Source organism: Callorhinchus milii, unplaced genomic scaffold (genome assembly GCF_018977255.1).
Source record: "Callorhinchus milii isolate IMCB2004 unplaced genomic scaffold, IMCB_Cmil_1.0 Scaffold18, whole genome shotgun sequence".
NCBI classification, from domain to species: Eukaryota; Metazoa; Chordata; class Chondrichthyes; order Chimaeriformes; family Callorhinchidae; genus Callorhinchus; species Callorhinchus milii.
In genome coordinates this window covers 12,110,143-12,136,778 of record NW_024704759.1, presented here as the reverse complement: position 1 = coordinate 12,136,778, position 26,636 = coordinate 12,110,143, and the positions used below count along the sequence as shown (strand labels likewise).

General features: G+C 40.5%; 1 protein-coding gene across 1 annotated transcript in view; it reads left to right on the top strand.

The window, feature by feature from the left end:
• The window catches only part of prex1 (phosphatidylinositol-3,4,5-trisphosphate-dependent Rac exchange factor 1), a 94,959-nt gene that overhangs the window by 6,689 nt on the left and 61,634 nt on the right, over nt 1–26,636 (top strand). Inside the window, exons 2-5 of the mRNA XM_007911416.2 lie at nt 15,693–15,764; nt 19,142–19,264; nt 23,848–23,952; nt 24,452–24,553. Of these exons, the coding sequence (XP_007909607.1) occupies nt 15,693–15,764; nt 19,142–19,264; nt 23,848–23,952; nt 24,452–24,553 (402 nt within the window). The remainder of the gene's footprint in view (nt 1–15,692; nt 15,765–19,141; nt 19,265–23,847; nt 23,953–24,451; nt 24,554–26,636) is intronic.

Genomic DNA, 26,636 nt, shown 5'->3' with positions numbered 1-26,636 from the left:
TACGTTGTCAGTGTATGTGCCTTCTTTTGTTTATCAATTCCCGTTGTATTTGGGTGAGTCAGTGAGTGAGTGAGTGAGTGAGAGTGAGTGAGTGAGTGGGCGAGGAGGTTGTTGCTCTGGCATTCAGTGATGAGCATGAAATTGATTGAGAGTGAGACGAGGAAAGATTCTAAAAGGAATGTCAAAGGATGCTGGATTCACGAAAACGTCACTGGTAAACCTTTGTCTGTGGAAGGAGGAGGCCTTGGATCTTTGTCACAGCAATACCATGTGATGACACAGGGTGATGACAAGTCAGATCAAAAGTGAGTTTGCGATAAATAGGGGGTTGGGGGTGGGGAGGGGGAGAGAGGCTTCAGACAGACAGTATCACTTTAAGAGCCCCAATGTTGGAAGCACATGTACATAAAGTTTTTGCTGGTCAAAATCCCAGGCATGAATGAACATTTAGTTTCCTGGTATTTGCCAATGAACACTTTTGTTGTCTATTGGAGTGAAGGTGGGGGGAGGGTGTGGGGGGTTGGTGGGGGGAAGATTTGCTGTCGTTCACACACACCAAGGAGGCACTGGGCCTTTGTCCCACTCTGCTGGGCTCTTTGACAATGGGGTTTTTATTCCATTTCATGCCACAGAGTAGAGAGGGTTTCTTTTACAAGAGAGGAGTTTCATTAATGAGCCAAAATGAACTCTGTAAAATAATGAGTTTATTGGCAAGTGAGGTCTCTGTGCAGCATGCTTGTTTTTGTTGGACAGTATGCTTTCTGTGATTGCCTGTAAACAAAATGGCAACTAATATGGAAAAATAATCTTCAGTACGTATTAAAAATTTCCCACCATAACACTGTATAATGTTTCAGTCCATATTGCTGACTTCATGTTGCTATGTAGCTTGTAGCATTTTACAAAAATGAACTCCTTTAGTCGGGACTTAGGCAGATGTTTGAGGATATTTACTCAGGAAAGACTTTGGATTGTTTCCAGTTGCCCCTAAAGGTAGGCACCCAGCTGTGCTTACATGGCTTGAGTTGATTTAACATTGCATTGAGTTTTGTGGGAAGGCTGTGAAATGAACAGAGGATGTGCAATAGATCAGGTTTTGATTGGTTTTCCAAAGGTCTTGTCTTGGCCAGACCAAAAGAAAAGGACAGTGCTTCCATTATCTCCAAACTGCTGATGAAAATCTCTGCAGCACAATGGTCTGCATAGTTAACACTGCTTACTGAGTTGATCTTGTGAACAACAATATTGAATGATGGGAATTTCACAGGGGGTAAAATTTACGGTTTAATTTAAAAAAAATTCAATGGAATTAGGATTCATTTCAACTTCATTAACAGATTTAATAAATGATCAATTTTTCCCCCTCCCTCCTTTACCCCTAAGTAGCTTTTTGGTGGTCTATTCTGACCACTATATTGTTTCTAAAATAACCTTGTAATCATCCTAACTTCTAAATATTGGAATCGTGGGCCAATTTACTGGCATTTGTACACGGTGGCTTTTTAATGTTGGCTGTCCTAATGCAAAATTAATGCTTAAGACCACGATAGTGAAGGATTTCTATTTTGACCCTCTTATAAATGCATTTAATCCATTAAAGGGCTAATTGACTCTCTAGGTGGTGGCATCTCTGCTTTTGCTGATCGCTTCAGAAGGGTTTCAAGTTTGAATCCTGGAATGATTCTTTGATCAAAATACAGGACATCTTTCCAGCCCGGAGCAGGTGAATTACGCTGGTCTTCCTCAGGAAGATTTGCGGATGAATGCTCCAGCTGGGGGCCACGAGTGAATGCTTGACCATATATTTATGATGTGATTGGGATGAGGAAAATCCTAAACCCTCTTTGCGGAATCCAACGCAAACAGAAGTAATCAAATTGAAACAAAAGTCACATTCAAAACAGGAAGTGATACAAAGACATTTCTTAGCACAGCGCAGTCGAAAGGGCCCAATTGTTGCCAACAACATGTTCTACACAATTGTGAAAAAGGTGGAGTCTTTTCTTTTGTTGCATTGAAAGGTTGTAGTTCAGCAATGAATAGTTCAGCAATGAGCAGTTCTGGCTGAGGTTGCTTGATTGTAAACCGGTTTGTTCACTGTAATAAACGTTTGCCATAGTAATGAGGAAGCGAGATGACTTTTTTTTTAGCCTTGAAAACAAATGTGGACTTCAAGCAATGTTCACTGACATTCGATTCCCAGCAGGGAGAAACCTTGGGCAAGTTTCCTTACTCCACACGCCTAATAATAATCCCTCAAACAAAACACAATAATAAAAAAATTGGTCATTTTCAATCCACGACTTTTTGTGGGACATTGCTGTGCGCAATTGGCTGCCGCGTTTCGCCCACAAAAATACAGTCAATTCACTTTACAGTCTATTCTGTGAAGCGCTTTGAGACGTTGTGAAGACGTGATAAGGCGCTATATCAAATGCAAGGATTATTATAAACATCATGGCTATTTGCTTCCTCAGTACTGCATATGTTATGCTCCAATGTGTATCTGGCTACTCTGCATTATATTGTATTTACCTACTGAGCAAGGAGGGTGGGTGAGAATAATAATAATAATAATCCTTGCCTTTGTTATAGCGCCTAAGAGAAATATGTTTGCTTTTCTTCTTATATATAAAAAAAGTTTGCTGTCTTCCTGGCTCTAAAAAGTATACAATTTGATGTGTTTAAATGTAGACTTAGAATGATACGAAAACGATATTGTAGTGCTGCTGTACATGTTGCATCTCAAAGCGCTTCCCCGAATTTTGTGTTAAATGTAGTGACTGTAGGCAAACGTGGCAGCCAATTTGCGCACAACAAGAACTGTGAGTTCTGGATTCATTTTCTGAAACAAATTAAATCCAAAATGATCTGACAGCTTTTCAGAAACCGCTGTTCCAGTCATCACATCTTGTGCTGCCATAATGTACAATCAAAGTATTTAAATCAGACGACATAATCGTACTGAGCAGTTATCTTCTGTTAAACAGAAACAGATCAAGTTGTTCTAATGATTGAATGGCTGGTTCTTTCTTCTGTGTGCGTTCTCTGTTCTCCTCTCATTGAGAACAGTTATCGACTGATATGTTGCTGATGTTACTCATTTAGTTACTGAGGGAGAATAGCACACACTGAATCGGCTGCAACACATGTATTAATTGATTAATGTTTATGAGCTGCAAGAGTTAGGCTGTGACAGAAAACCTAAGCCTTTTTCAACAAACAAACAAAAAATAATAATAATAATATTTTAGTCACTCAATCCACGACTGTTTGTGGGACATTGCTGTCCACAATTGACTGCTGTGTTTTGGCCACAAAATATACAGCCAATTTTTTTTTACAGTATACCATATATTCTGCGAAGGGCGTTGAGACGTCTCGAAGACGTGATAAGACACTATATCAAATGCAAAGATTATAATCATTATTATTATTATTTACATTCTTAACTTTTGAGGACCTATTGAGATCATTTACCAAATTGTCTTTATTTTCGACCAAGTTTAGCATCAATACTCTATACCACTTTTGTGATGATCCGATTGTCTTGTTTCCAGAGAACGAGAGGTTACCTACATACACCCCCAGTTTTGTTCTGTGAATCATGTGTTCGAGTGGTGAAGGGGGTGGTACTGGTGGTAGGAGAAATAGGAGAAGAATCAATGCAAACAGCTTAAGATCTGTGTGGCACTGTATCGGGACGCCATGTTTGAATTGTGAGATTTAATTAGGGAAAAATGAAAGATAAGTGGCATGTAAAAGCTGATCACCATGTTTGTTTACAGGGTTTGCTCTTTAGGCATTTGAAGGAGTATCTGTGTAGGTGATCTGTACAACCATCGATAGTGTTCGCCTACAAAACACAAGGTCACTGCACTTTAACAGCATATCCTGTGAAGCACTTTGAGATGTCATCCTGACGTGAGTGGCGTTATAACAAATGCAAGGATAATTATTATACTGATTCATGCCAAGAGAAATACTGAACATGGAACGAGAACAGGTTTGCTTGATCAAGCCCATTTCTTCCCAGATTATGCTGCCTGGACCTTTATCGTGGTTTCAGCTTCTTGTGGACTCTATTCCATCTGGTGCCATTCAAACTCAAGAGGGACACTTCTACATAAATCCCCCCTGATATTACAGACATACTTGACCTCTTTACTCTTTAGCCCTAGTCTGCTCTTCTTCTCTCCACCATCTGCAAATTTGTGGTCACACTATATAGGTGAAGGTCACACAGACAGTAGAGCAAGTTACAGAGCATCGTCTAAAATGACCACCAGTGAGAGGAAGCAAAAATAAATAAATCAAAACTGCCAATTGTTCTTAATTTGGGATAAAGTGAAATGCTACGCAAGCACCATTTTGTTTTGAGCAATCGTCAAATCCACAGTAACCCGGCCGGCGACAAGAAACAACGACAGGTGCGGTGTTTTGAAGGCTCTTGCGATGCGAAGTGGATTGATTCAGAGTTGAACTTTCCATCTCGCTGTGGTCCTTTAGTAGCAACTGAAAACCCATTTGTTTAGGGTGACCGGAGGCTGCTTTGTGAAGCCGACGGTCTCTGAGCAGCAAGCAGTGTGTTGAGAAGCTTGTGGTTTCTGCATTTTAGTTTTACGGGCACATTACCCAGCTGAAATTGCACGTCAAGTTGCAAACCAGAAAGTGTCAATTGTATTTGGGTAGCTCCTTCAATTGAGCTGTTTGGTTGCTGAACCCTTATCTTTTTTTTAGAAACAAAGCAAAAACTGTCAATGTTTTGGCAGCGTTCCAATATTTATTAAAAAAAAAGCCATGACAGCTGACTTTATTTTATAAATGGGTGCCAACAGCTGAAGTGAAACGTCAAAAGCGAATCGTTAACATCAAGGCAATTACAAACCCTGTTCTCTCACTACAGACTGGTAATCAGTTTCTTTCCCTTCCACAACCCCAGACCACCCTCAAAATGCGCACAGTACCTTCTAATCAGGATTAAAGAGGCCAATCTTTTTTTTAATGGCTACGTGAGAAAAAGTTCTATTTAGCTCCAGGAAGGTTTCAGACAGAACAGAAATTGTTGGAATAAATTCAGTAATCTAAATTTTTGGCTTCCACAGTTGTTGCTGGTTTCTGCTTGATTCATGGCTTTTATGGACTTTAATCAACCCAATGCACTGGCTACTTTTGCAGCTAGAAGCTCGACATCTTTGGTGGAAAACCTGCTATTTTCAATAAGTCAAAATTTGATTAACTGGAGCATGAAAACATCTGGTTGACGTTTGGTTGATTAGGTTACAGTACTGAGAAAGTATTTAGTTTTACTTTCTTTAAATGCATTTAGACTTGTTTCCACATCTATCCATTATGGTTGTTTACTATTGCTTCCTCTTTTCGAACCAGGAGGGTCAGATGGATGTCCTGGATTAGACTTTTAAAGGCAATCTGATCGACTCACACTGGTTCACGGTGAAACTTTATGGCTGCCCATAGTTTTATTCACCGTTTTAGGAGTGAGAAAGGTTCTGAGTAGTTTTCGGTTGATATGAATTAGTAAAGCCTGATCGCTAAGGACAGGCAGAGCTCAAAGTTGAGGTTCTGGCTAGGTGGATTGACATCATTATTGCTACTAGGCTTTTCTCTTGCCTTTTGATGGAATCAATGGGCTGAAGGGCCTCATATATCCAAATCCATTCTGTGGTTTCACCCACGAAAGACTCAGTTCATTCACTTTACAGTATAACTCTTAAGAAATTGAATGAGAAGTTTATTTGCAAAGGCTCCCTGTTGTGTTTATTATTATTTATTATTATTACTATTATGATAGGCTCCGTGACCCTATCACCCCCATCCTTGCCCAACTCCACTGGCTTCCCATCGTACAGAGGATACAGTTCAAGATCCTGATCCTCACCTTCAAAGCCCTCCATGGTCTTGCTCCCCCCTACCTCTCCGACCTCCTAACCCCCCTACCACCCTGTTCGCTCCCTCTGCTCAGTGGGCTCTGGCTTGCTTCACGTCCCCCACCTTGCTCGCCCCACTATCAGCGGGTGGGCTTTCCACCACTCTGTCCCCACCCTCTGGAACTGCATCCCGCAGTCCCTCCATCTCACCCCCTCCCTCGCCACCTTCAAGACCCACCTCAAGACCCTCCTGTTCGACCATGCTTTCGATCTTCCTGCTTCCCCCCTGCCCTCCCCCCTCCCCCACTCCGACCCTCAGCTCGGGTCCGAAAAGCGTGCCTTGGGAAAAGGCACTATACACATGTAATTTTGTTGTGTTGTTGTTGTTGTGTTCATGTCTGTATTTCCGATGGTGATTTGCGAGCTTTTAGGAGGTAATGCAACTGCGGTTTTGATGACCAGTTATGGCTAACGTTCAGCTTTTGCTTCCCTTTTTGGCGTCATTCTGCTTGTGAGTTAAGTCTGAAGAATGTGAGTTGTGTGCACTTGACACAGAATGAGTGGTGTTTGGTTGTCACTGATGGCAGTTAGTAGAGTTTGGGCATATTCCCTGACAAGTTTCAGCGGATAATTGATCTTTTCTCATCCCTGATTTTTCATACTGCGATCATTATTTCATACACAATGTAGAGGATGGGCACTTTGTTTCGCAGGAAGAGCTGAAAGTAGGATTGAGCATTTTCTTCTCTCACCTTTGCATACTTCCTGGCGACCAGTTACAGGATGCCACTATTAATATCGACTCACATTAAATAACAACAACAACTTCCATTTTCATAGCGCCCTTCATGCTGGACGGAGTCTCGGAACGCTTAAATAAAATGAATTAAAATAATGAAACTTCTCAGCATTCCTGAAGTTCAAACCTTACAGAAAATAAATGGAAACCTTCAACCTCTTGTATCACGCGCTCACCAATGTGACGTGAATTTTGTACAGCTCCCAAAGGCTATATTCCGGTGAGGGTTTAATCTTTTCTGATAGTTTTAGACAGCGGATTGTACAATGCCAAATGTAGTACTGAAGTACACGTGGGTAGGTTTGCTTATTGGATTCCACTCCAATTTGCCTGAAGCTGACAGGTAGAGAGTGGAAGTAGCTACGACATAAGTGTATGTTTGTGAATGAGGTTGAGTGCTTGCCAAGGAAATATAAGAGGCCACCGCTGTAGTGTTCACTCCTACCACAGCCATGCAGTGTTTTTTTTGTTTTAAAAATATAATGCCCTCCCACTTTAAAAAGGATTTGTATGCTACTGTACTCTGAATATTGCAAATCTGCAAGGCTTCTTCTTTGGCGACTAATTTTTGTTGATTTTCCCTGTGTCTTGGGATGTCCTCCCAACATGACAGGCGCTATACAAATGTAATTTTGTTGTTGTTGTTGCTGTTGTTGCAATCCTATTATAAAAGTTTATGGCTTCAGTTTGTTTCCTTCCCACTTGATCATAAAAATCCGCCCATTTTGCCAAATTATCAGATGTCGTAAAGCGTCAGAAACATTCAACAAAAAAGGTTTGTATCCAGTCGTACTGCTCTCAAGTTTGGGAATGGAATAGTATTTTTTGTGCAAGGCCATGCTGAAGCAGCAAAATAGCTCCAGGGTGCATCTATTAAAAAGATTATTTTATTTACTCCTGACCTGTAATGCATTACAGCTTTTGTGTGAATAAAGAGTGTACAGTGCCAGTAGATTTGGCAGACTTTAGGACGTTTTTATTCACTGCAGACAGAACTCTGCAAACATGGTGTGCATACCAATAAATAGCACTATGATAATAATAATCCTTGCATTTGAGATGTCTCAAAACACCTCACAGAATATACTGTAAAGTGAATTGACTGTATATTTTGTGGGCGAAATGCGGCAGCCAATTGCACACAGCAGTGTCCCACAAACAATCATGGATTGAATGTCCAAATTATTTATTTATTTATTTATTGAAGGGATTATTAGCCTGGAAAGCAATCTGCCAATTGACTAACAGCCAAGTTCCTACTTATTGCTAGGTAAACAGAGGCATGTGGAGTAAGGAAACTTGCCTAAGGTTTAACCCTGCCCATGAATTGAACCTGGGTTCTCTCGTTTGCGAGGAGAGTGCTCTAAACCACTAAGCTACAGGACTCTACTAAGCAATGAAGCAAAAGCAAGTGTTACCTAACCTTGCTGCACATGGTCTGTTCTTGATACCAACCAAATGAAGATTAAAAGTATGTAAGGTTATTGGGGAAGAACCGAGGAATGGGATTAGAAAAGATAGCTCCAGTGGGAGAACTCGCATCAGTACATCCGCAATGGATCGAATGGCCTGTGCTGTAAATGTTCTGTGATTCTTTGCATCTGCTAATAATATCTAATATTATATAATAGAACCAGCTGTCAGGGGTAGTGTCAAAGTGATACGGAATGAATCGTTCCCTATATATAAAAAAAATGATCTCGTCAACTCTTTCACTCCTCCCCACCCACAAGGAGTTAACAGAGTAAGAATAATCCATAGGTTTGCACCCGGCCTCCTGCTTGTCGCTCATGGCCTCTGTCCCACCATCGGTGGCTGAGCTTTCAGCCACTACACCCTGTAACTCTGGAACTCTATCCCTCCCCCTTGCCCCCTCCTTCCCCCATCTTCTGGTTGCGCCTGAAGACCTTCCTCTTCAACCATACCTAAGGTCGCCTCCCCCTAGATTGGTGTCGTGCTCCACCACTGTCAAGCGCTCTGGGATGCTACCCTACGTGAGAGGTGCTAGATAAATGCAAGTTGTTGTCGTTTGGATTTTGCAAGAGCCCTGGTTCTCCATTTGGTGGGTGGTTTATTTGTTGACTGACCAGCGATCACTTTTCTCAGTGTTTCCTTTTGAGAGAGGGTTAAAGCTCTTGATGCTGCCACGCTTCAAAGATCCTCTGCACTGATTTTGAAGGAGGCAAAAAAAAGTGTGAAATCATATGGAACAGCTGTGGTGTATTTTGTTGCATCAGTAACTGAACTGGTACTTGATTATTATAACATGTGGGTTCTGGTGTGCGTATGCCTGAAATTGAACCAATGAGTTCAGTTAGTAGGTCACTTCCAGAATTCGTAGGAAAACTATACAGAACAATAATTTTTTATATGTGTAGAAAAATAAATTTGTGTACCGACTGAACCGGGCTGACACCAAATCCAAATACTTCTTAGATTACGGACAAGTAATAAAATCCTACGTGGGCTGCTTAAAATCTGAACCAGGTTGACGTCAAGCTTGTGTGTTTTGTTGAAAAAGAAAGCACTGAGCTGCAGGACTTTTATGCACCCTCTCCCCCTCTCCCAGAATCGGGAGTCCCATTATCGAAGAAGATGTAATGTATATTCATGTAATGAGTGACGTAAAGCACGCAGGAATGTAATTCCGCACGGTTGCTTTGACCAGATGAACTCACAGTTGAGTTTCTGCACAATCACCTCAGTCTTTGCAACTGTGCGCTTGTTTGGCTGTGAAACCTCAAACTTGACACCTATGTGTTGTTGTTTTATTGCAAGCCCACCTTGAGACCTTTAACGAGTCAAAGCAGACCCTTTATGTTAATTGTAACCACATTGACACAGAAATATCTGGACAAGAGTAAGAATCAGCACAAAGAACCTCTACCAAAACCATAGAGTTGTTTTGCGCCTGCATAGAAACTATCCTGCCAGACACATGTAATGAATAGCTTCTCTCACTCAGTGGGTTGTGCTTCACCTCATTACACATATTGTACACTAATGCACAGTATTGACATGATTTTAAGATGTGTAAAATTATTCTAACGATCCAATCCAGATCTTGCAGGCATGCAATATTATGGTGACATTGATTCTCCAAGGCCACGTTTACCGTAAACCAAAGGCAGAATTTATGTCCGTGGATCTTTAAACCTGCTACGCACATGTGAGATCCTGAGAGATGAATCCTGCATTGTACTGGAAACAGTAACCTAAAATTTAGATACATGATACAAATGTTTTAATTCCTTAACCCATTGTGCAAAAACAATGTGTGGGCCCATTTATTGCCATCGTATTGTTTGCTTATGATCACTGAACTTTGAAATCGATGCCTAAAAAGCAGATTTATTTAAAGAGGGCAAGAAAGCCAACAACACTTACTGCACAGATATCTCGTATCGTTTTTAATCCCAAATCCCCTAATTTTTCTCCATAATCCCTTAATACCTCTACTTTCCGAATATCCAACCCTCTATCTCCAGTTTGAACATCCCAGTGTGATCCCTCCTGCGAGAATAACGACAACTTGCATTTATATAGCGCTCGTCATGCAAGAGTGCCATCAGAGGCAGTGCAGGAAGATGAGAGCAGCCTTCATTTTGTGTTCCCTGAGTGGAGTTTGACTAATGTTGGTCACGTTGTAACCTGAACAGCTGATGTAAGGTCTTTGGATCGGCGTTGATCCAATATGTCTGCAGTGGATTTGTCATTTGAAATTTGGGAAGCAACATCAATTTGGTAATAAAAGATGAGAAGTTTCATATTCTCAAACATCGGGGCCTTAACAAGTGATCCATCAGTTGTCACCATTTCAAGTTTCCTTAAGTAGTTTGTTAGTAACTTAGTTTGGAACAGTGAGCTACATGAGTCATGGTTTGGAAGGTCAAGCCAGTGGAAATCTTGAGAAGACTGCTAATAATTGTGCACAAAGTTGTAACGTAGGCACAGTAATAAGCAACACAGCCTTCTGCTTCTAATTTTGCCTGAGTTAGAAGCACTGACATTCTATCCTGTAGAAGCTGTTCAAAAAGTACACCATGGGATACAGTAATTGAATTGCTTTGCTGAAGGTAATGTGAACTTAATGTTCCCACAATCTAATCTTTGGTTTGTGTTTATTAAATTTTAGTCTCATAGAAATTACAGCATACAGCCATTCGGATCACCTATGAGCAAGATTGTACAAGATCACCTACTGGAGTAATAGCTTTCCTAACCCCAATTCGCTGCTCTATTCAAAATGTTTATCTAAATCCATTTTGATATGTTATCGCCTCATCTTAAATTTGTCACTTGCGAGAAAATAATTCATAATAACTAATAACTCTTGTGTGTGAAAGTTTCTTCTAAAGATCCCCCTTAAACCTTCCAATTGCAATCCTGCTCTTATTCCAGTTTACTCAGTAGCACGTAAAATCATTCACGGCACAGCCTCAATACTTGTCATAATTTTGAAGACTTCTGTTAGATGCATTGTGGAACTTTTCTGTTCCAGTTGACATCAGCCAAAATTAATCCATCAATTGTCACATTTTAGTACAATAAGATCTAATTTACAGGACAGACACAATGAGGAAGTCTCCCTCCAGCTAATTGTGCTTACAGCCTTGTGAAATATCTGGGAAGTGACCAACGGAAATGTTGTCTCATACATAGCCTGTTTGCCTTGCAAACTTGCAACTGTTTACAGCTGGTTCATTCTTCTCTTATGAAAGGGATTCAGATATTCTGCATCCAGTTTTTTTGCACAATACAAACAATTGTAAAAATCTGAAGCAATTGTGGGCCATTCATAGCAAACGGTCCGTTCCAGCCAAGAACATTAACTAACTAACGTAAAATTCAATTTTTGTTAGAAACCCGTTGTACTGGGATAGGACTGATATAGCCTGAGGCAGTTCTGTTCAGCGAATCATTCAAAGGCTTAAGGCTTTTGTTTGGGGGCACATAACCTAATTGTAGATCTGCACAGTGAATCTACGCCTGTTATTCAACCACTTTTGAACAGGATACCTGGAGGCTTGTCATTATCGCAGTAACCTTTTTAGTATTAACAGAGCTCAGTTCAGCTTTGAAAGGGTTGTCGTCATGATTCTAGCATTTTACTGACGATCAAACTAGAGTATCGGAGAGCACCTCAGTAGTCTTTCATGCGGGCACTAAATTTTTGGCCCAAAAGCCGTAGGATGCCTGGGGTGGAAACAAATTTAATTGTTGTTTAGTGGGAGATCTTATTTGGAGGAAGTAATCAGAGCTTTGCTTTGCATCTTGCTGTACCTAAGTTGGAAGTGAATTGATACTTGGTACCTATGTGTGAGGGGAAAAAGATTCCATTCCCCAACATTAGCATCCCCTACCTTTTTGAGCACAAAAAAATTGACTGAACAAATCCAGCTGTGCCTTGAGCTGGGCACATTGCTCTATTGAAAATGAGCTATGCTTTTCAACTATTAACAACTGAGTGTAAAGCTGACACTGACATTCTTGTGTGTAAGTCAGACCCTTAGTTATACCTGGACTTTAAGGCCTAAGGAAACACTACGTAATGTACTGTACAACTGTGAATCAAGGATAATACAATACAAAATTACATCTGCACAGCGCCTTTCACGTCGCGAGGATGTCTCAAGGCCTTGGACAGTCAGGGACTGTGAGAGCTAAAGTACTTGGTGCTCATGTGGTGGGATCTTGCTTCACACTGTCGACTGGCATCATGGAAGGAAGAAATTCCTGCTGCAAGTATCAATGGGAAATGTAAGACTCTGTATTGGCTGGACATATTTATTCAGGTCAGCAGTTTTGCAGTTTTTTTTTTGCTTGTGTGAAGTTTCTCCCATCCCTCCACCCACCAGTGCAGCGGCAAAATACAGTCACGAGCGTGCAATCTAACCATCTGTCAGGAAGTGAGACTTTAAGGTACTGGTTTATTTTTGAATCAACAGAGAATTTTAAACATGCCATAAAAATTATTGGAATGCTCCAAATTGTACAACTTTGTTTTCCCTTACTCCCACCCCACTCCCCTCCTCTTTTAACAAAAAGACTTGAATTAGAAAAAATGCTGATTTTTCTTCACCAACATTTTCAAACCTGTTTCGTTAGATGGTAAAAAAAAACAAGACAAGATTCCAGTAATTTATGAAGAAGTACAGCCACCCAGCTCTATAGACGTCTGACTGCACATTTTTGTTCTGACTGGCTTGTTTCATGCATCCAGATTGTATGGTAAATTGACACTGTCTTTAAGGAACTGTTTCTTTGCAGTTTTAAATGCAGCCCTTGGGATCAACGATCGAACATAGATCACAAAATAGGTTTGATGAAAAATACATTTCGGCCCATCTCATCCTTCCAGAATACTCGCCCTGACACCTTCTAATCACAGCATTTTGTGTGTTGAATGAGTTTGTTTCAATGGCCTCAATCACCCTTCCTAACAGAAAACCGGTTCATTAATTATCCTCTGGGTAAAGACATACATACTTCCTGGTATCTGTCCTGAAAGTGTCCTTCGCCAAACCCATGTCCTCTTGTTTTACCGTAGTTGTGCGTCTGAAAGTATTGTTCTGGGTTTACTTTTTCAATTCCACCCAAAGTTTGTTTGCAACTCAGTAAGGTCAAGATTGACGTATTTCTCATGTTTAGGAAAGTAGAGTGTTTGTTTTGGAGTTTCATGTATACAGAGCCTCGCTGAGCATCTCTTCAAAGAAGACTGATAAAGGTCATTTGTCAATGTTATTTCTTGGGGTCAAAATTATTACTTTGAGTGAGAGAGGTGCCCCAAGTCTTTTAGTCTCTCCTTAGGCCTGAGGTGCAAGATCAATTGTTGGTTCTGCACCTTTACCAACATGTCTTATCTACTAGATGTTGGCAGATGCTCTTTGTGTGCATGTGGTTGGCACGGAAAGGAAGGAAGAAGATAGTGTCTTACAGGTTTGCATAACTTGTGGCCGGTTTAATATTAAGCTCTTCTCTTACTCCCTTTATGGATGCAGCTTTTGGATTAGACTAAACAAAATTACAACGGAGTCGCTTAAGATGGCTTTCAAAAAAAATGCAATGTCTGTGTCCAGGAGCCAAGTAAACAGAAGTCTGCTCCAGTGTTTCGTTGGAACCTATATTCCTGCTCCATGTAAACCAAAGGGAGGGGAGGGAGATAAGTGAGTACTGCTGTCTGTGGCACTTCGTAACCAACCAGGTATTTCGCCAGTAACAAATATGGGAAAAGGGAATTAAAGTGACTTTGAGAATCACGTTGTATTTTAAAGGCAACCATTCAGGAGTATGGTAAAATCTTGCTAACTGCCTGGGGTGGTGATGACAATCTATGTAGGCTGTTCAATTTCCTGACAACATTTACGTTTGCCTTTTGCAATAAAAATGCAGGAATAATTTCTGTCTATTCAAATACCTCGACATTGATAATTGCTGCAATCTTTCAGATTGCCTTTTCCTATGATCCAAATCCATTGAGCCAGTTGTTTCAGGACAATGTTCGTGCTTACTTCTCGTGTTTCTTAAGCCTGTGTTTTTTTAAAAGTGGCATGTTTGGAGCACTCAATAAATATAATTGAAACCGTAACTTACAGGCTCAATACTTTTGTTGCTACTAAGTGCATCAAATGCCAATGCTGAGATTTTGCTCTATCAGAGAACCTTTTGCTCTGTCGAGGTTTAGTATCACAGATGTCATCTACCATCTAAATCCAGTTGTTAATGAAGCAAATCTAAGTTGAGGTGATTTCTCACCAGATCTGAAACGGTCAGGTGAATCTGAGTTATTTGTAGCAATGGGGCTCTGCCTATCTGATTATGAAGAGCTGTTGTGCTCTTTGAGTTCCACCTCAAATCCTACCACTTTGAATGTATCTATGGCCACTGCTCTCTATCTCTCCCACCCCCATCTCCCCGTCCAATCCTTTCATCTGAAACACTCCGAAATGTTACCCTTATGTGAAGGGTGCTGTATAAAATGCAAATTGCTGCATTTCTGGGACAGACAAAAGAGGTTCCGAGTGTCTAGAAATTGGTCAATTGCTGAGGGTAGAGCCTTTGTACTATTGTAATTTGCCTATTTTTAACTCCTGAGAGGACTGGATACCTATAACATGCGACTCAGTGTTAAGTCTTTTGTTGGTGGTTGAGGGGGCGGGGAGGCAGGGGGAGGAGGTTATAACAAATATTTTCAGGGTTTTCATTCACATAACATGGAATGGGGAATCATGGTTGCGGCGCTTGTTGCCTTTTATTCTGGAACAAAACCTAAACTGCACCATGATTGTACCGGTGTTGTGTGCCCAATTAAACCTTTCTTTTAAATGACGGCTTCACAATGATCAGCTTGTAACATGGTCCGCTGTGAGACTGTGGCTGTCTTGGTTCAACACCTCTCAGAGGGTTGCATGTGCTTTTTTTAAAATTTGTAATATGTTTCCTTCCCACCCCCAAATTCAGACAAAACGAAAAAGTTCAACTGTAAAACAAAAAAAGTGTCTTTTTCGCTTTTCTTTGTCCGGCGAGGAGAGCTTTAAGATGGAAACAAAACACGTAATTTAACCCTTGCTCCCTCAGCAAAGGCATCCGCTAGGCATTCGGTTTAGGAATCTATTTTGGACTAAGACCAGATGTGCTTACTTAAGTAGTTTTGTTTCAACCAGATCAATCGAGGGACAGATGCAGCTAGATTATTTTGCATTCGCTTTCTTGAACAAATGCTGTCAACACGTCTGGGCGAAATTTAAACCTGAAACATGTAATAGAAGGCGTATAAGCCTAGATCTCTTCAATACAGTATATGCAGCTCACTTTGCTTCCTGTTTTTCTTCACCTCAAATGGAGATGCTGTCAGATAAAGGTGTTGAATAAAGCAATTAAAAGCTTTGATAAGATGTTTTGAAATTTATTCAGTGCTCTCGCTTTAATTTTTCTTTGCTTTGCAGTGGCAGTGCCTAAGATTCGACTTGTATCAAAGTAATTTGAGTCTTTTTTCCCTCCTTTAGGCATTCCTACATAGGAATCATCAGAATGACGCTGAGAAATCTGAAAAGCAAATCACTGAAGACAACCTCAAGGTATAACCTGGACAAAATGCTGAAATATTTCAATAAAAGGACTTTCTCTGGATATTTTTGGTGTCCAAAAAGGGCGATCCTTCAAGACCCTCCGCTTCGACCGTGCCTTTGGTCATCTTCCTACCCATACCCTCCCCCCCACCCCTCCACCCTTCCTGATCCTAACCACCAGCTCGGGTGTGGATCCCTGACCGTCCAGCGCCTTGGCATGTCCTCCTGACGTGAAAGGCGCTGTACAAATGTAATTTGTCGTTGTTGGTTGTTGATCCCACTCGACTCTCTTCGGGTTGAGCAAGACTGTCTGAAATAAATGCAGCTGGGTGAATACACATGCACGTGTTGCCTCGAATTCCGATCTGTAAAGAAAGAGTGGATTCCAGGCACCAACATCCTAAGGCTATTTCTCGAGAAGTCTGTAATCTAACAGTAGGATTACACTAGAAATTGGCAAGCAAGCTACTGTTTAAATTCCAGTTTCAGCTGACATTTGCATTCCAGCTTCCCCCAGAGGGTGATCAGCATTCTCAGCTAGGTCATTGGTTATAGCGCCAGATGGAGGTGAGATGCTGAGACATTTAACAATGCTTTCTCCTTTAGTTACACTCGGGCTTCATCAAACTCGAAACTACCCTGAGAACCAATCTCAAGTGCCCTGAGGCTTCCTGATGCCTTGAAATGTGCCCCAATATTTTGCTTGAGGTGGAATTCAAGGCACCAGAGCCAGAGATGTCCTGTGGTATTTCTGTCCTGAGTTTGTGTAAACCTGTGAATGCAACACCTTTCCCAACCCAGATCCACCCAGTCATTTCCTTTGTGCTTGTTTGTGGGGACGTTGTCATGCCCAGATTGGCTGCCACGTTCACCTACAACATACACAGTCATACAGTCAAATCCTGTGAAGCGCTTTGAGATGTTCTTCCGGCATGAAAAGGCACCGTGTCGCACGCGAGGGTTATTATTATGACCTGAATCCTTTTCTTTTTGACCATGAAAGTTCTCTGATCTCCGGGGAGGCAGGACGAATCACCTCAAGACATGATGGTGATTGTCCGCAGAGATAACATCACAGATGCCTTAATGTCACGATGCTGGCACCCACCACATGGCAGCCGTTATCGTCAGATTTATAATCTCAAAGGTTTTTTTTTAAAGAAGAACAAACCGTTTTATTCTGTTCTCTGTACACTGTTGGTTGCAGCCTCAGGTGGTATTTAAGCCTGCGTGGATTCGTTGCAGGAAAGTCAACCTTTTACATATTGGTCTGAATGGCAAGCAAGATTGACTCATCTCGATTGATGTGGTGTAACATAATTGGGAAAATGTCTGCTTTCAGACTAAATGTGTGGACACTGAACCTCACTGTGTTATTTTCAAAATGATCTCTTGCACATCTCTTGCAAACACAAGTGCACCCATACATATCGTGGCAGTGATAACAAGCGCAGAATTATTTCTGCGGGGCAAACACAAATCGCATCACTTTCCGCGGGGGAACAAATTTACAATTCGGTGCCGTTATATCCGAATTTCCAGAACTAACGGCTAAATCTATATATTTTTTTAATCGCACAGAAAATCAATTTGGTATTTCTTTCTGAACAGAGCTAGAACTGACTTTAAATGGACAAGCTTTTGATTGTATGGTAACTTCCAGTTGACTATTGTCCTTAAAGTGAATCATCATCCACGAAAACCTGCCTAGTAATGTATCCTGACATAAGATACTTATTCATGGCGCACTTGTCATTGTGAAACCAGCGAAGGAGCCCAGATCCACATTGGGCAGCTGCAATACAGCTGTCGCTAGTGTTTTTGCCCATTTACTTGGCCTGTAGAATCCCAGGTGCTGGCAGCAACATGGGAACCACTGGCCTTGTGCAAATACATGCAATTGTATTCCTAGTTGCAATTTTTTTCTCTGGTCATGGACTGTATTATTGTATCATTGGCTTGGTAAGCGGATCTTGCTCAGATCCCCCACCCAAACGCACCCATTTATCTTGATCTGTAGGTTGTCAGCAGGTCGATTTTCCAGGGGGTAATAATCCCTTCATAAAATTAAATAATAATTTGGTCACTTCAATCCACGACTCTTTATGGGACACTGCTGTGCACAATTGGCTGTCAGGTTTCGCCCACAAAATATACAGTCAGTTCCCTTTACAGTACATTTCTGTGAAGTGCTTTGAGACGTCTCGAAGACGTGATAAGGCGCTATATCAAATACAAGGATTTATTATGTGTTATTGTCTCCAGAGGTGGCAATAAAGACCAGGCCAGGGGAGGTGGTAATAATTAGCTCCAGAGATGAGATTAGCTGACATACCTATCTCTGTCAACAGGGCTGCCTTTGGTGATGGTGCTAAAAGCTGAATGGGAAAGTAATAGGGAGTAAAATTTGATTGCGCTCTCTGAATATACCTGCACTGTGTTTTGCCAAGGAAGTTCAAAAATACAAACACTTGTCTCCAGTCTCGTTTTCCTGATATCAATCAACCAAAAAGCCTCTTCTTATAACTTGCTCTAATTTCATGATTTGGAAACCACATTAGAGGTGGGATGAGCAATATAGATATCTTTAGTTGTAATGAAACCCATCAAGGTTACGCCCGTTTGTTTCCTGTTCAAAATGTCGTTCTAATTTACAAATTGAGCAGGATTTGAAAGCAGGTTTGTTTTTCCACCCACAAAATATAGCCACCTTTTACAGTATATTCTGTGAAGTGCTTTGAGACTTCTCGAAGACATGATAATAATAATAATCCTTGCATTTGATATAGCGCTTTTCACGTCTTCTAGACATCTCAAAGCGCTTCACAGAATAGACTAAATAATAATAATAATAATAATCCTTGCATTTGATATAGCGCTTTTCACGTCGGAAGGACGTCCCAAAGCGCTTCACAGAACACACTGTAAAGTGAATTGACTGTAAATTTGTGGGAGAACGCGGCAGCCAATTGCGCACAGCAGTGTCCCACAAACAGTCGTGGATTGAAATGACCAATTTATTATTGTTTCTTTTCTTGAGCGATTATTATCAGGCGTGTGGAGTAAGGAAACTTGCCCAAGGTTTCACCCTGCCTGGGAATCGAACCCAGGTCTCTCGCTTGCAAATAGTGCCTTATCACATCTTCGAGACGTCTCAAAGCACTTCACAGAATATACTGTCAAATGAATTGACTGTATTTTTTGTGGACGATAAGGCACTATATCAAATGCAAGGATTATTATATTAATATTTAATGGAAACTAAACCTCTCCTTCTGATGAAAGATTTTTTTCCCTCTCCTTTCTCCTCCCCAGCGAGCGAAGTCTTTGAAATGGTGAACACTGGTGAATGCTGATTCTCTCTTCCTTTTGCTCTGGGTTCTCAGATTTTATTTTCTAACCTCGAAGACATACTTGACGTGCACAAGGAGTTCCTGGCGGGTCTCGAGAGCAGTTTACAACCAGAGCCACAGCCTCAGCACGAACTTGGAAACATCTTCCTCCAGTTTGTGAGTGCAATGACTTCATGCTATATTCTTGCTATTTTCCTCAGGCTGCTTCCTGTCATGTGATTTTTGGTCTTTTAAATCTGGCAGCTTTTTGACTCCAGCTTTCTTCCACCGCATAAATCTCCCATGGTAACCTGCAAAGTCGTGGGCCTACAGATCCTGGTCTTTATAGAGAGGGAGAGTATGTGTGAGAGAAAGAGAGATAGAGAAAATAAAGTCACGTGGCTTCAGTGTTTGTCTAGCTTTCTGCAGTGTCTTTAAGCTTCATGACTATTTAAATTGCCAAACCCAACCCAGCAATTTGTTTAAAAGCACATTTTATTTTTCTCGCTTATAAAAAGGAAGCGGTACATTGTCTCCTTCCTTAATTCTTCCTTCCCTTTGTTCCAAAAGCAATGATTCACACTTGGGTTCAGTCCCACTGCTCCTGGCAGCCTTTCACAAACCCTCAGGTGTTGATTCCTTTATCCATGAGTGTAGGTGATGTGGACTCTACACAACTATGTGCAGGACAGTCAGGACCGATAATGTACTGTCCTTACTTGATATTTGTATAAGCAGGAAGATCAGGAGCAGGAACCCTAGTTGAGGTCTCACTGCTTCCTTGGAACCCTGAAAATTTCTAACCGTAACCCCTCATAGAGAAAGTGCGTTGCCAAGGTAGGATCATCCTGTCTTTTAGGGCTTTGGCTTCAAGTCTCAGTCATAATCCAGACAGATTCATCGACAGTCAGCAGTGCCTTTGGATTAGTTTTTAACAATAGCGATTTACTGACTTCAGTCGGGTAAATGGTTAAAATCTTATCAGGATTCAATCCCAGGATTCAACGTCTGTTCACAAGTTTGCCATCTAATCTGGGAACAAGTTACTTTAATGGGAGTGCAGATTTTACAAAACATTACTTGTATCTAGTGCAGGAAGCTGAGCTGATCGCTTGGATATTCCCAAAAGCCTCACCCACCTCCCAATTCAGACTTGGTGGCTGAGTTTGATTTATGCAACTGGGTCTTAATGTAAGTGAGACTCAGATAATGTAACATTAAACACTGGTTTGCATTTTAGTCTCTCTTCTGCCTCCCCATCCCCATCAACAATGGCTGTTCACCTTCGTACATTAGTGATAGGTCAGTGAGCCCTGGATTCCTCTCTAACCTCTGATACTGTGACTCTGTCATCAGGAGATTGGTTTCCCTCAGGGTGAGGAGGAAAGCCATTATCAGGGCACAAAAATAAACATGTCTCTTGTGCGTACCAGATGAAACGCATTAAATATAACTGCTTATTTGCCTAACCAACACACTGCCTGTGCTGTGCTTCATCAAATGGCTATCTATTGACTTCCCACTGATCAGTGTGATAAGATTCTACAGAGCCACAAAAGAATCTTAGCTGCGTGCTGTCCTCACTTCACCCATTGAACGGCATCTCTGCACAAGCACCACTAATGTCATTTTTTTTCTTAAAATAATGCATTGTGTTTGTAAACTACAAATTTTGATCTTTCTGAGCACTTAGAAAAACTGGGATCTGTACAAATGAGATGAATCAACTCTTATTACTGCTCTCTCTAATAGTTGGCCCCGCTCCATTAACAGATTATTATTCTTATATCCTATGAATTATCTGCTATCAGATACCTAGAGAATAGCAGAAGTATCTTAATGTCTACCTCATGGACTGCTAGTTCAGGAAGACACTTGAATATTAAGGAAGTAATGTTAAATTCATGTAAAACCTTGGTTAGACCGCATTTGCAGCACTGTGTGCAGTTCTGGTTACCATGCTACATACAGGAAGGTTATTGTAGCAATGGAGAGAGAGTGCTGTGTCGATTTACCAGGATATTCCCAGGGACACAGCATTCGAGAAAGACTATGACAGGTTGGGGCACTTTTCGTCTGGGAGATGAAGAGTTTGACTGGGGACCTGATGGAGGTGTTTAATATTATGACAGTGTCTGATTACGTCGACAGTAATTGACTGTTTCCACTTGTTGCTGGATCCATAACATGGAAGCTTAAATATAAGATAGCCATGAGCAGAGCTAAAAGGGAGTTTAGGAGGAACTTCGTTACCCCAGAGGGCGGTGAGAATGTAGAACTCACTGGTGGATGGAAGCTGTGGTTCAAGCAGAAAGCATCAGTGAATTTAAGTGAATTTAAGTGGAAACGGGATGCATACATGAGCGAGGAGCGAATAAAGGGGTATGAGAGGGGATTAGGAGGATTGGAGGCTCATATGGAATATAAACACTGGCATGGATCACAATGGTCTGAATGAGCTGTTTTGGTGCTATGCTGCCTATGTAACTCTATGCATGCTTTTTGTTAACTCCATGGTCTCACTGATATCATTAAAATACCCTTTAAGCATTGGTGCTGTTTTTGCTGTCGTTCCCAACAGTGCCACTGGTGAAATTGTCCCAAAGGAGGATAGTTTAATTATCACAGGATTATCTTGTATTTTTATCTTTGTAACTCACAGTCACTTGTAATATTACAAGAATATAAATCCATGTCGCAATTACAGTAGTAGGTCAGAGACTGAATTCAAGCCAGCAGTATATTTCCAGCACTGCCAGTTAGTGGTAAGGCTGGATTACCAGCATTGCTGTTCATAGTTCTTCGTATTTACACTCTTAAGAGACCCAGACAGGAGATTTTAAAGCCTAAAATGTTTTGAAATATTTGGGTGGGGCAGTACTTGCCATTAATGTGCAACTGAATCCAACTGAGAGAGGTTTAAGATGCTGTAAGAGATAGCAGGAATTAATGTCTGCATAATTTATTGTATTTTTTTGATTATATGAAAGTCAGATAATAGAATTTAAATCGCCTACAAAATATACAGTCCATTTTACAATAGATCCAGTGAAGCGCATTGAGAGGTCTTGATGACATGATGAGGCAAATGCAAGGATTGTTGTTGTTGTATAAAGGAAATAGTAAATGGCAAGCCGTTGATCAAAACATTTGTGCTGCTCATAAGGACTGTGTCGTACATGTGGAGTTGTGAGGTTCTGCAGCTGCCTCGGTCATGGGAATAAATTGTCATTTTTAATGGCTTGACATCTCAATCGGGTGATTGTTTTTCAAGTGTGCTTGAATATTGAAGGGATCATTAGAAATGACCGAGTCAGGAAATCAGAGAGCGAGGGAGCCCTCTGAAAGCCCGCATCTCTCTTCCTTCAGGCCAACCCTTCAGCTTTGCTTCTGTTTATGCATTCTTTTTAAATGTGCAATGTGCATGTGATACATCGGCTAGACCAAACCCGTGATGAGTTCTATTTATGGAAAGTTTATTTTGATTCCAGAACTTCTTCCATGATTATTTTGGAGGGGGCAAGAATTTGCATTTCTGATGGGAGATTTTTTAAAAAAAATTAAATGCCAAAATTAAGGAAGATTTGGCTTGATGTTAGAATTTCATACTTTAATTCTTTTAAATATTTTGAATTATCTTGATTAGTACAGATGTGCTTTAACCAACCAACACTGTACTACGACACCTAAAATGTATGTATTTGGATGATTAGGAGTCCTGTAGTTCAGTGGTTAGAGCACTCGCCTCACAAGCGAAAGACTTAGGTTCGGTTCCTGGTAGAGCGAAACTTTGGGCAAGTTTCCTTACTTCATACGCCTGATAGTAATCCCTCAAGAAAAAATATAATAATAATAATTTGGTCACAAACATTCAGTCAATTCACTTTACTGTATATTCTGTGAAGCCTTGTGAGATGTCTAGAAGACATAAAAAGCGCTATATCAAATGCAAGGATTATATAGAAAAGTATTGCCTAGTTCTCAATTTAAAAAAAAACTGGAAGTAATTTATGAATTTCTTCTCAATTCAATGGTACTGAATAACATGATCTCTACTCCTTTGGGGAGTTTATATCTCTGACCATACAATATTATTAACAGTGAAAAAGTTGGAGGAATCTGCAAATACTGTTTTATGAGGGAACCATGCTGTGTAATTGCAGTTATAACAGACAGAAAACAAGACAATGACTTAAAAAATTCAGTCTTGTGCCATTTGTAGCACTTTTGTTCTGAGTCAGAACGATGTGGCTTCAAATCCACACCAGAACTGGACCACATTAAACACTGACATTCCAGTGCAGTACTTTAGAGGTGATATTTCAGTCTGGAAAATTGCCTTTTGAAGGGCAATGTGCTATCATTGTAGTGCATGGATTCGAAGCTCTTAACATTCTGTATCACTTTGGATCACCTTCTGCCCTCAACCAAGTGTCTTAACACAATTTGTCACATTTACCAGGAAACTGTCGACAAAACACAGATGATGAATGGATCAATAGAAAATGAGAGAAATATAAATGCCACATTACAAGACAAATTGTGTGATGGTGTGTCTGCATTTCTGTGGTCCTGATATGAATCAACTGCTGATTGAATGCTGGTTGAAGAATCCTACTTTTCCATATATGTTTCAGAAAATAATCCGCTCCGATAAGCCATAGCCTTATAAACATGTGCCGTAATGAAGGTTATTTGGAATTGTTGCACGCAATGCAAATTCTGTGATGATGTAATTTTTTCCGTGCTTGTGATTGTAGAAAGACAGATTCTGTGTCTATCAAGAATATTGCAGCAATCATGAAAAAGCTCTGAGGCTTCTAATGGAATTGAACAAAATACCTGATGTTCGAGCAAAGCTCCTGGTAAGCGAGAATATGTGTGGAAAATACACTTGTATGATTGAAACTGTCCTGCCTAACACGAGTATCCTCACTTCATTGGACCAAAGCATTGGATTATCAAGCGTTCACTAAACCTAACAGGTCAACTCATGTTTCTATAATCTATCAGCTATTTGAGGAGTAAACTGATGCAGGCTCCTCACTGGATGTACCTGATAGCTATATATCCAGTGGATGTAGTTTTCATTTTCAGTCCATGCAAAGCTGGTTGCATCTTGAGATTATTTAACTAGAAGTGAAATGCTATTCTAACCAAATATCGATCTCTGGTGAGGCCACATTTGGAATATTGTATTTATCTAAAGGGCATCTAAAGGAAATTGATAAGTTGGATGAGTTTTTTTAAAACTTCTCATCTACCTAACAAAAATAGGTTCTCTGACGGTCCAGTGCCTTGGGATATCCTCCTGACATGAAAGGCGCTACACAAATGTAATTTGTTGCTGTCTCTTTTGTTTAGAACTGCATGGTACTCGGAGGAATGAAAACCAAAGATATTCCCTTGGAAGGCTATTTGCTAACCCCAATCCAGAGAATCTGCAAATATCCTCTGCTTCTTAAGGTAATTATAATTGTGTGGGGCTGGTATCGTGTTGGAGCAATTACTTTGAACTTCTCCGGGATGATCTGGCGGACTTTATCTTCATGTCTCTCGTTGTTGTGACTATGAAAAGACTTTAATTTATAACTGCAGTGTGACTTGTGCTTCGTATTTTACTCTCACGTTATGTAAGGTCTCGTCTTGCATCAAAAGTATTTTAATCATCATTGAATTGTAGATTGCAAACAACTCATTTATTTCAAGACCTTGTGTGAAATTATAAAGCTGTCTACTGGCTGGTCAGAAATACTGCCATCAAGGTTATGGATGTATGAAGTGAAAACTTTGAGAATACAGTAGATTAAAACTCAAATCTCCAATTCCTTACTAGTGACACCAATAGAGGGTCTGTGAAAAAAAACTAACTAATGCTTCAATATTTCTTGATCATTTTTCCCTTTTTGGGTAGAGTATTGTACTGAATGCTATATCCCACATTGAAGTTATTTTCACCTTGCAGTCTCTGGGACAATGTAAATTTTATCTGAGTGCTCATATATCAAGCATTGGATCTATTTGCCAGTTATATTAGAAAAATACATCATCCGTGCAGCAATCAATCAATCGCAGATAGTCTAGGCATCCTGGCTTCTCTCTCTCTCTCTCTCTCTCTCACAGCAGAGCGATCTTTGAGCTGGAAGACAGACAGATGACTCTGTTCATAATATCTTGCCTCTCGTATCTATTATTGATGAATCTTTAAATCGGAATGGGAATGGGAACCATTGTTTTTTAACTTGCGGGCACACAACTTCTGTTTCCTTTATTTTCTTCCCCACCAAAAAGGACGTTCGTGTAATATCTTTTGAGCCAGTTAAACTGACCTGGTTTAATTTTCTACACTGCCTTCTACACTGTAAGGTTGTCTGGCTACGCTATATATTGAGCCAGTGAGTGCCTGCTTCCCTCCTCTCTCCCCCCGAATAACAGTCCAACTCCAGGTACAATAACTGCACTAGCTGATCTGGAGTTCAAAATGTAACCCTATGTCTTGGCATGTTTTCTACAGCGCCAAATCTTGAGCATTCACATCTTGAGATTTGTTTGTGAACTGGGATAGCTTTTAAATGATATGTTCAAGATATCATCGTGACCCAAAGGACACCCAATCCCCTCAAATGTGTAGGAACCGATGTGCACAATTGTAAATCATTGCTCACCAATTCTCCAGCCCGGAAAGATTTGTACGTCTGGGCATTAATGAGCCATTCACCACAGATCAACTAATTAGATGTCTTTCTTGGAAGTGGGTTCAGAACACGTGCACAAGCTGCTCGCTGAAGCAGCAACAAGCAAATAAACCGCTGTAACCTGAGGTTCCACTCTGTGGTAGGCTGGCACACTAGACAAAGGAATTTGACTGATGCTTACGATTCCTGTTTATGTTGTTTTAAGAGATTTCCTTATCAGTGTTCTGAGGTTCTCCAAAGAAAGATTGGCAACATTAACTGGAGAGAACATTGCTGGTGCTTTTGAAATCGTTGTTTGTTTTGGTTGGGATTTATACTTTGTCACTGTTAATTCCACTTAAACGATTTGGGTTTCTCATTCGAGGTGTTTTGTTCACACTGACTGATGTTGAGAATAGTGCCCTCCTCACCTTTAAATGAGTCTAGACAAGCCAAAGAACTGGTTAATCACTTGATCCTTTTAATTATTTTCTATCTTGGGTTTTACTTTTCTACTTTTCATTTTGGACCTTTTTTATAAATTTTGTTCTTAGATGTCTTGACATATGGCAAGGACAAGAGTCATTTTTGGTTGAAATCAAAGTTATCCAATTGAGCAACCTGATCGGGATCTCACCTGTGAAAGCTGAGAAGTTTTCCTGTGGATTTAGAAAAGAAGTTTACATTTTGTCTTTGTAGAAAAGCAACTTGGTACAATGGAATTTCATGCCCACAAACATATATGTTTTATGGGTGATTAATGCAGAAACTTCAATGCCGTTCAATGTTGAGCAAGTTAACTTCTAATGATTGAGAACAAACACCCTTTCCTCTTCCCTTGAAGACATATCTGCGACACTTAAAACCTGGACTTT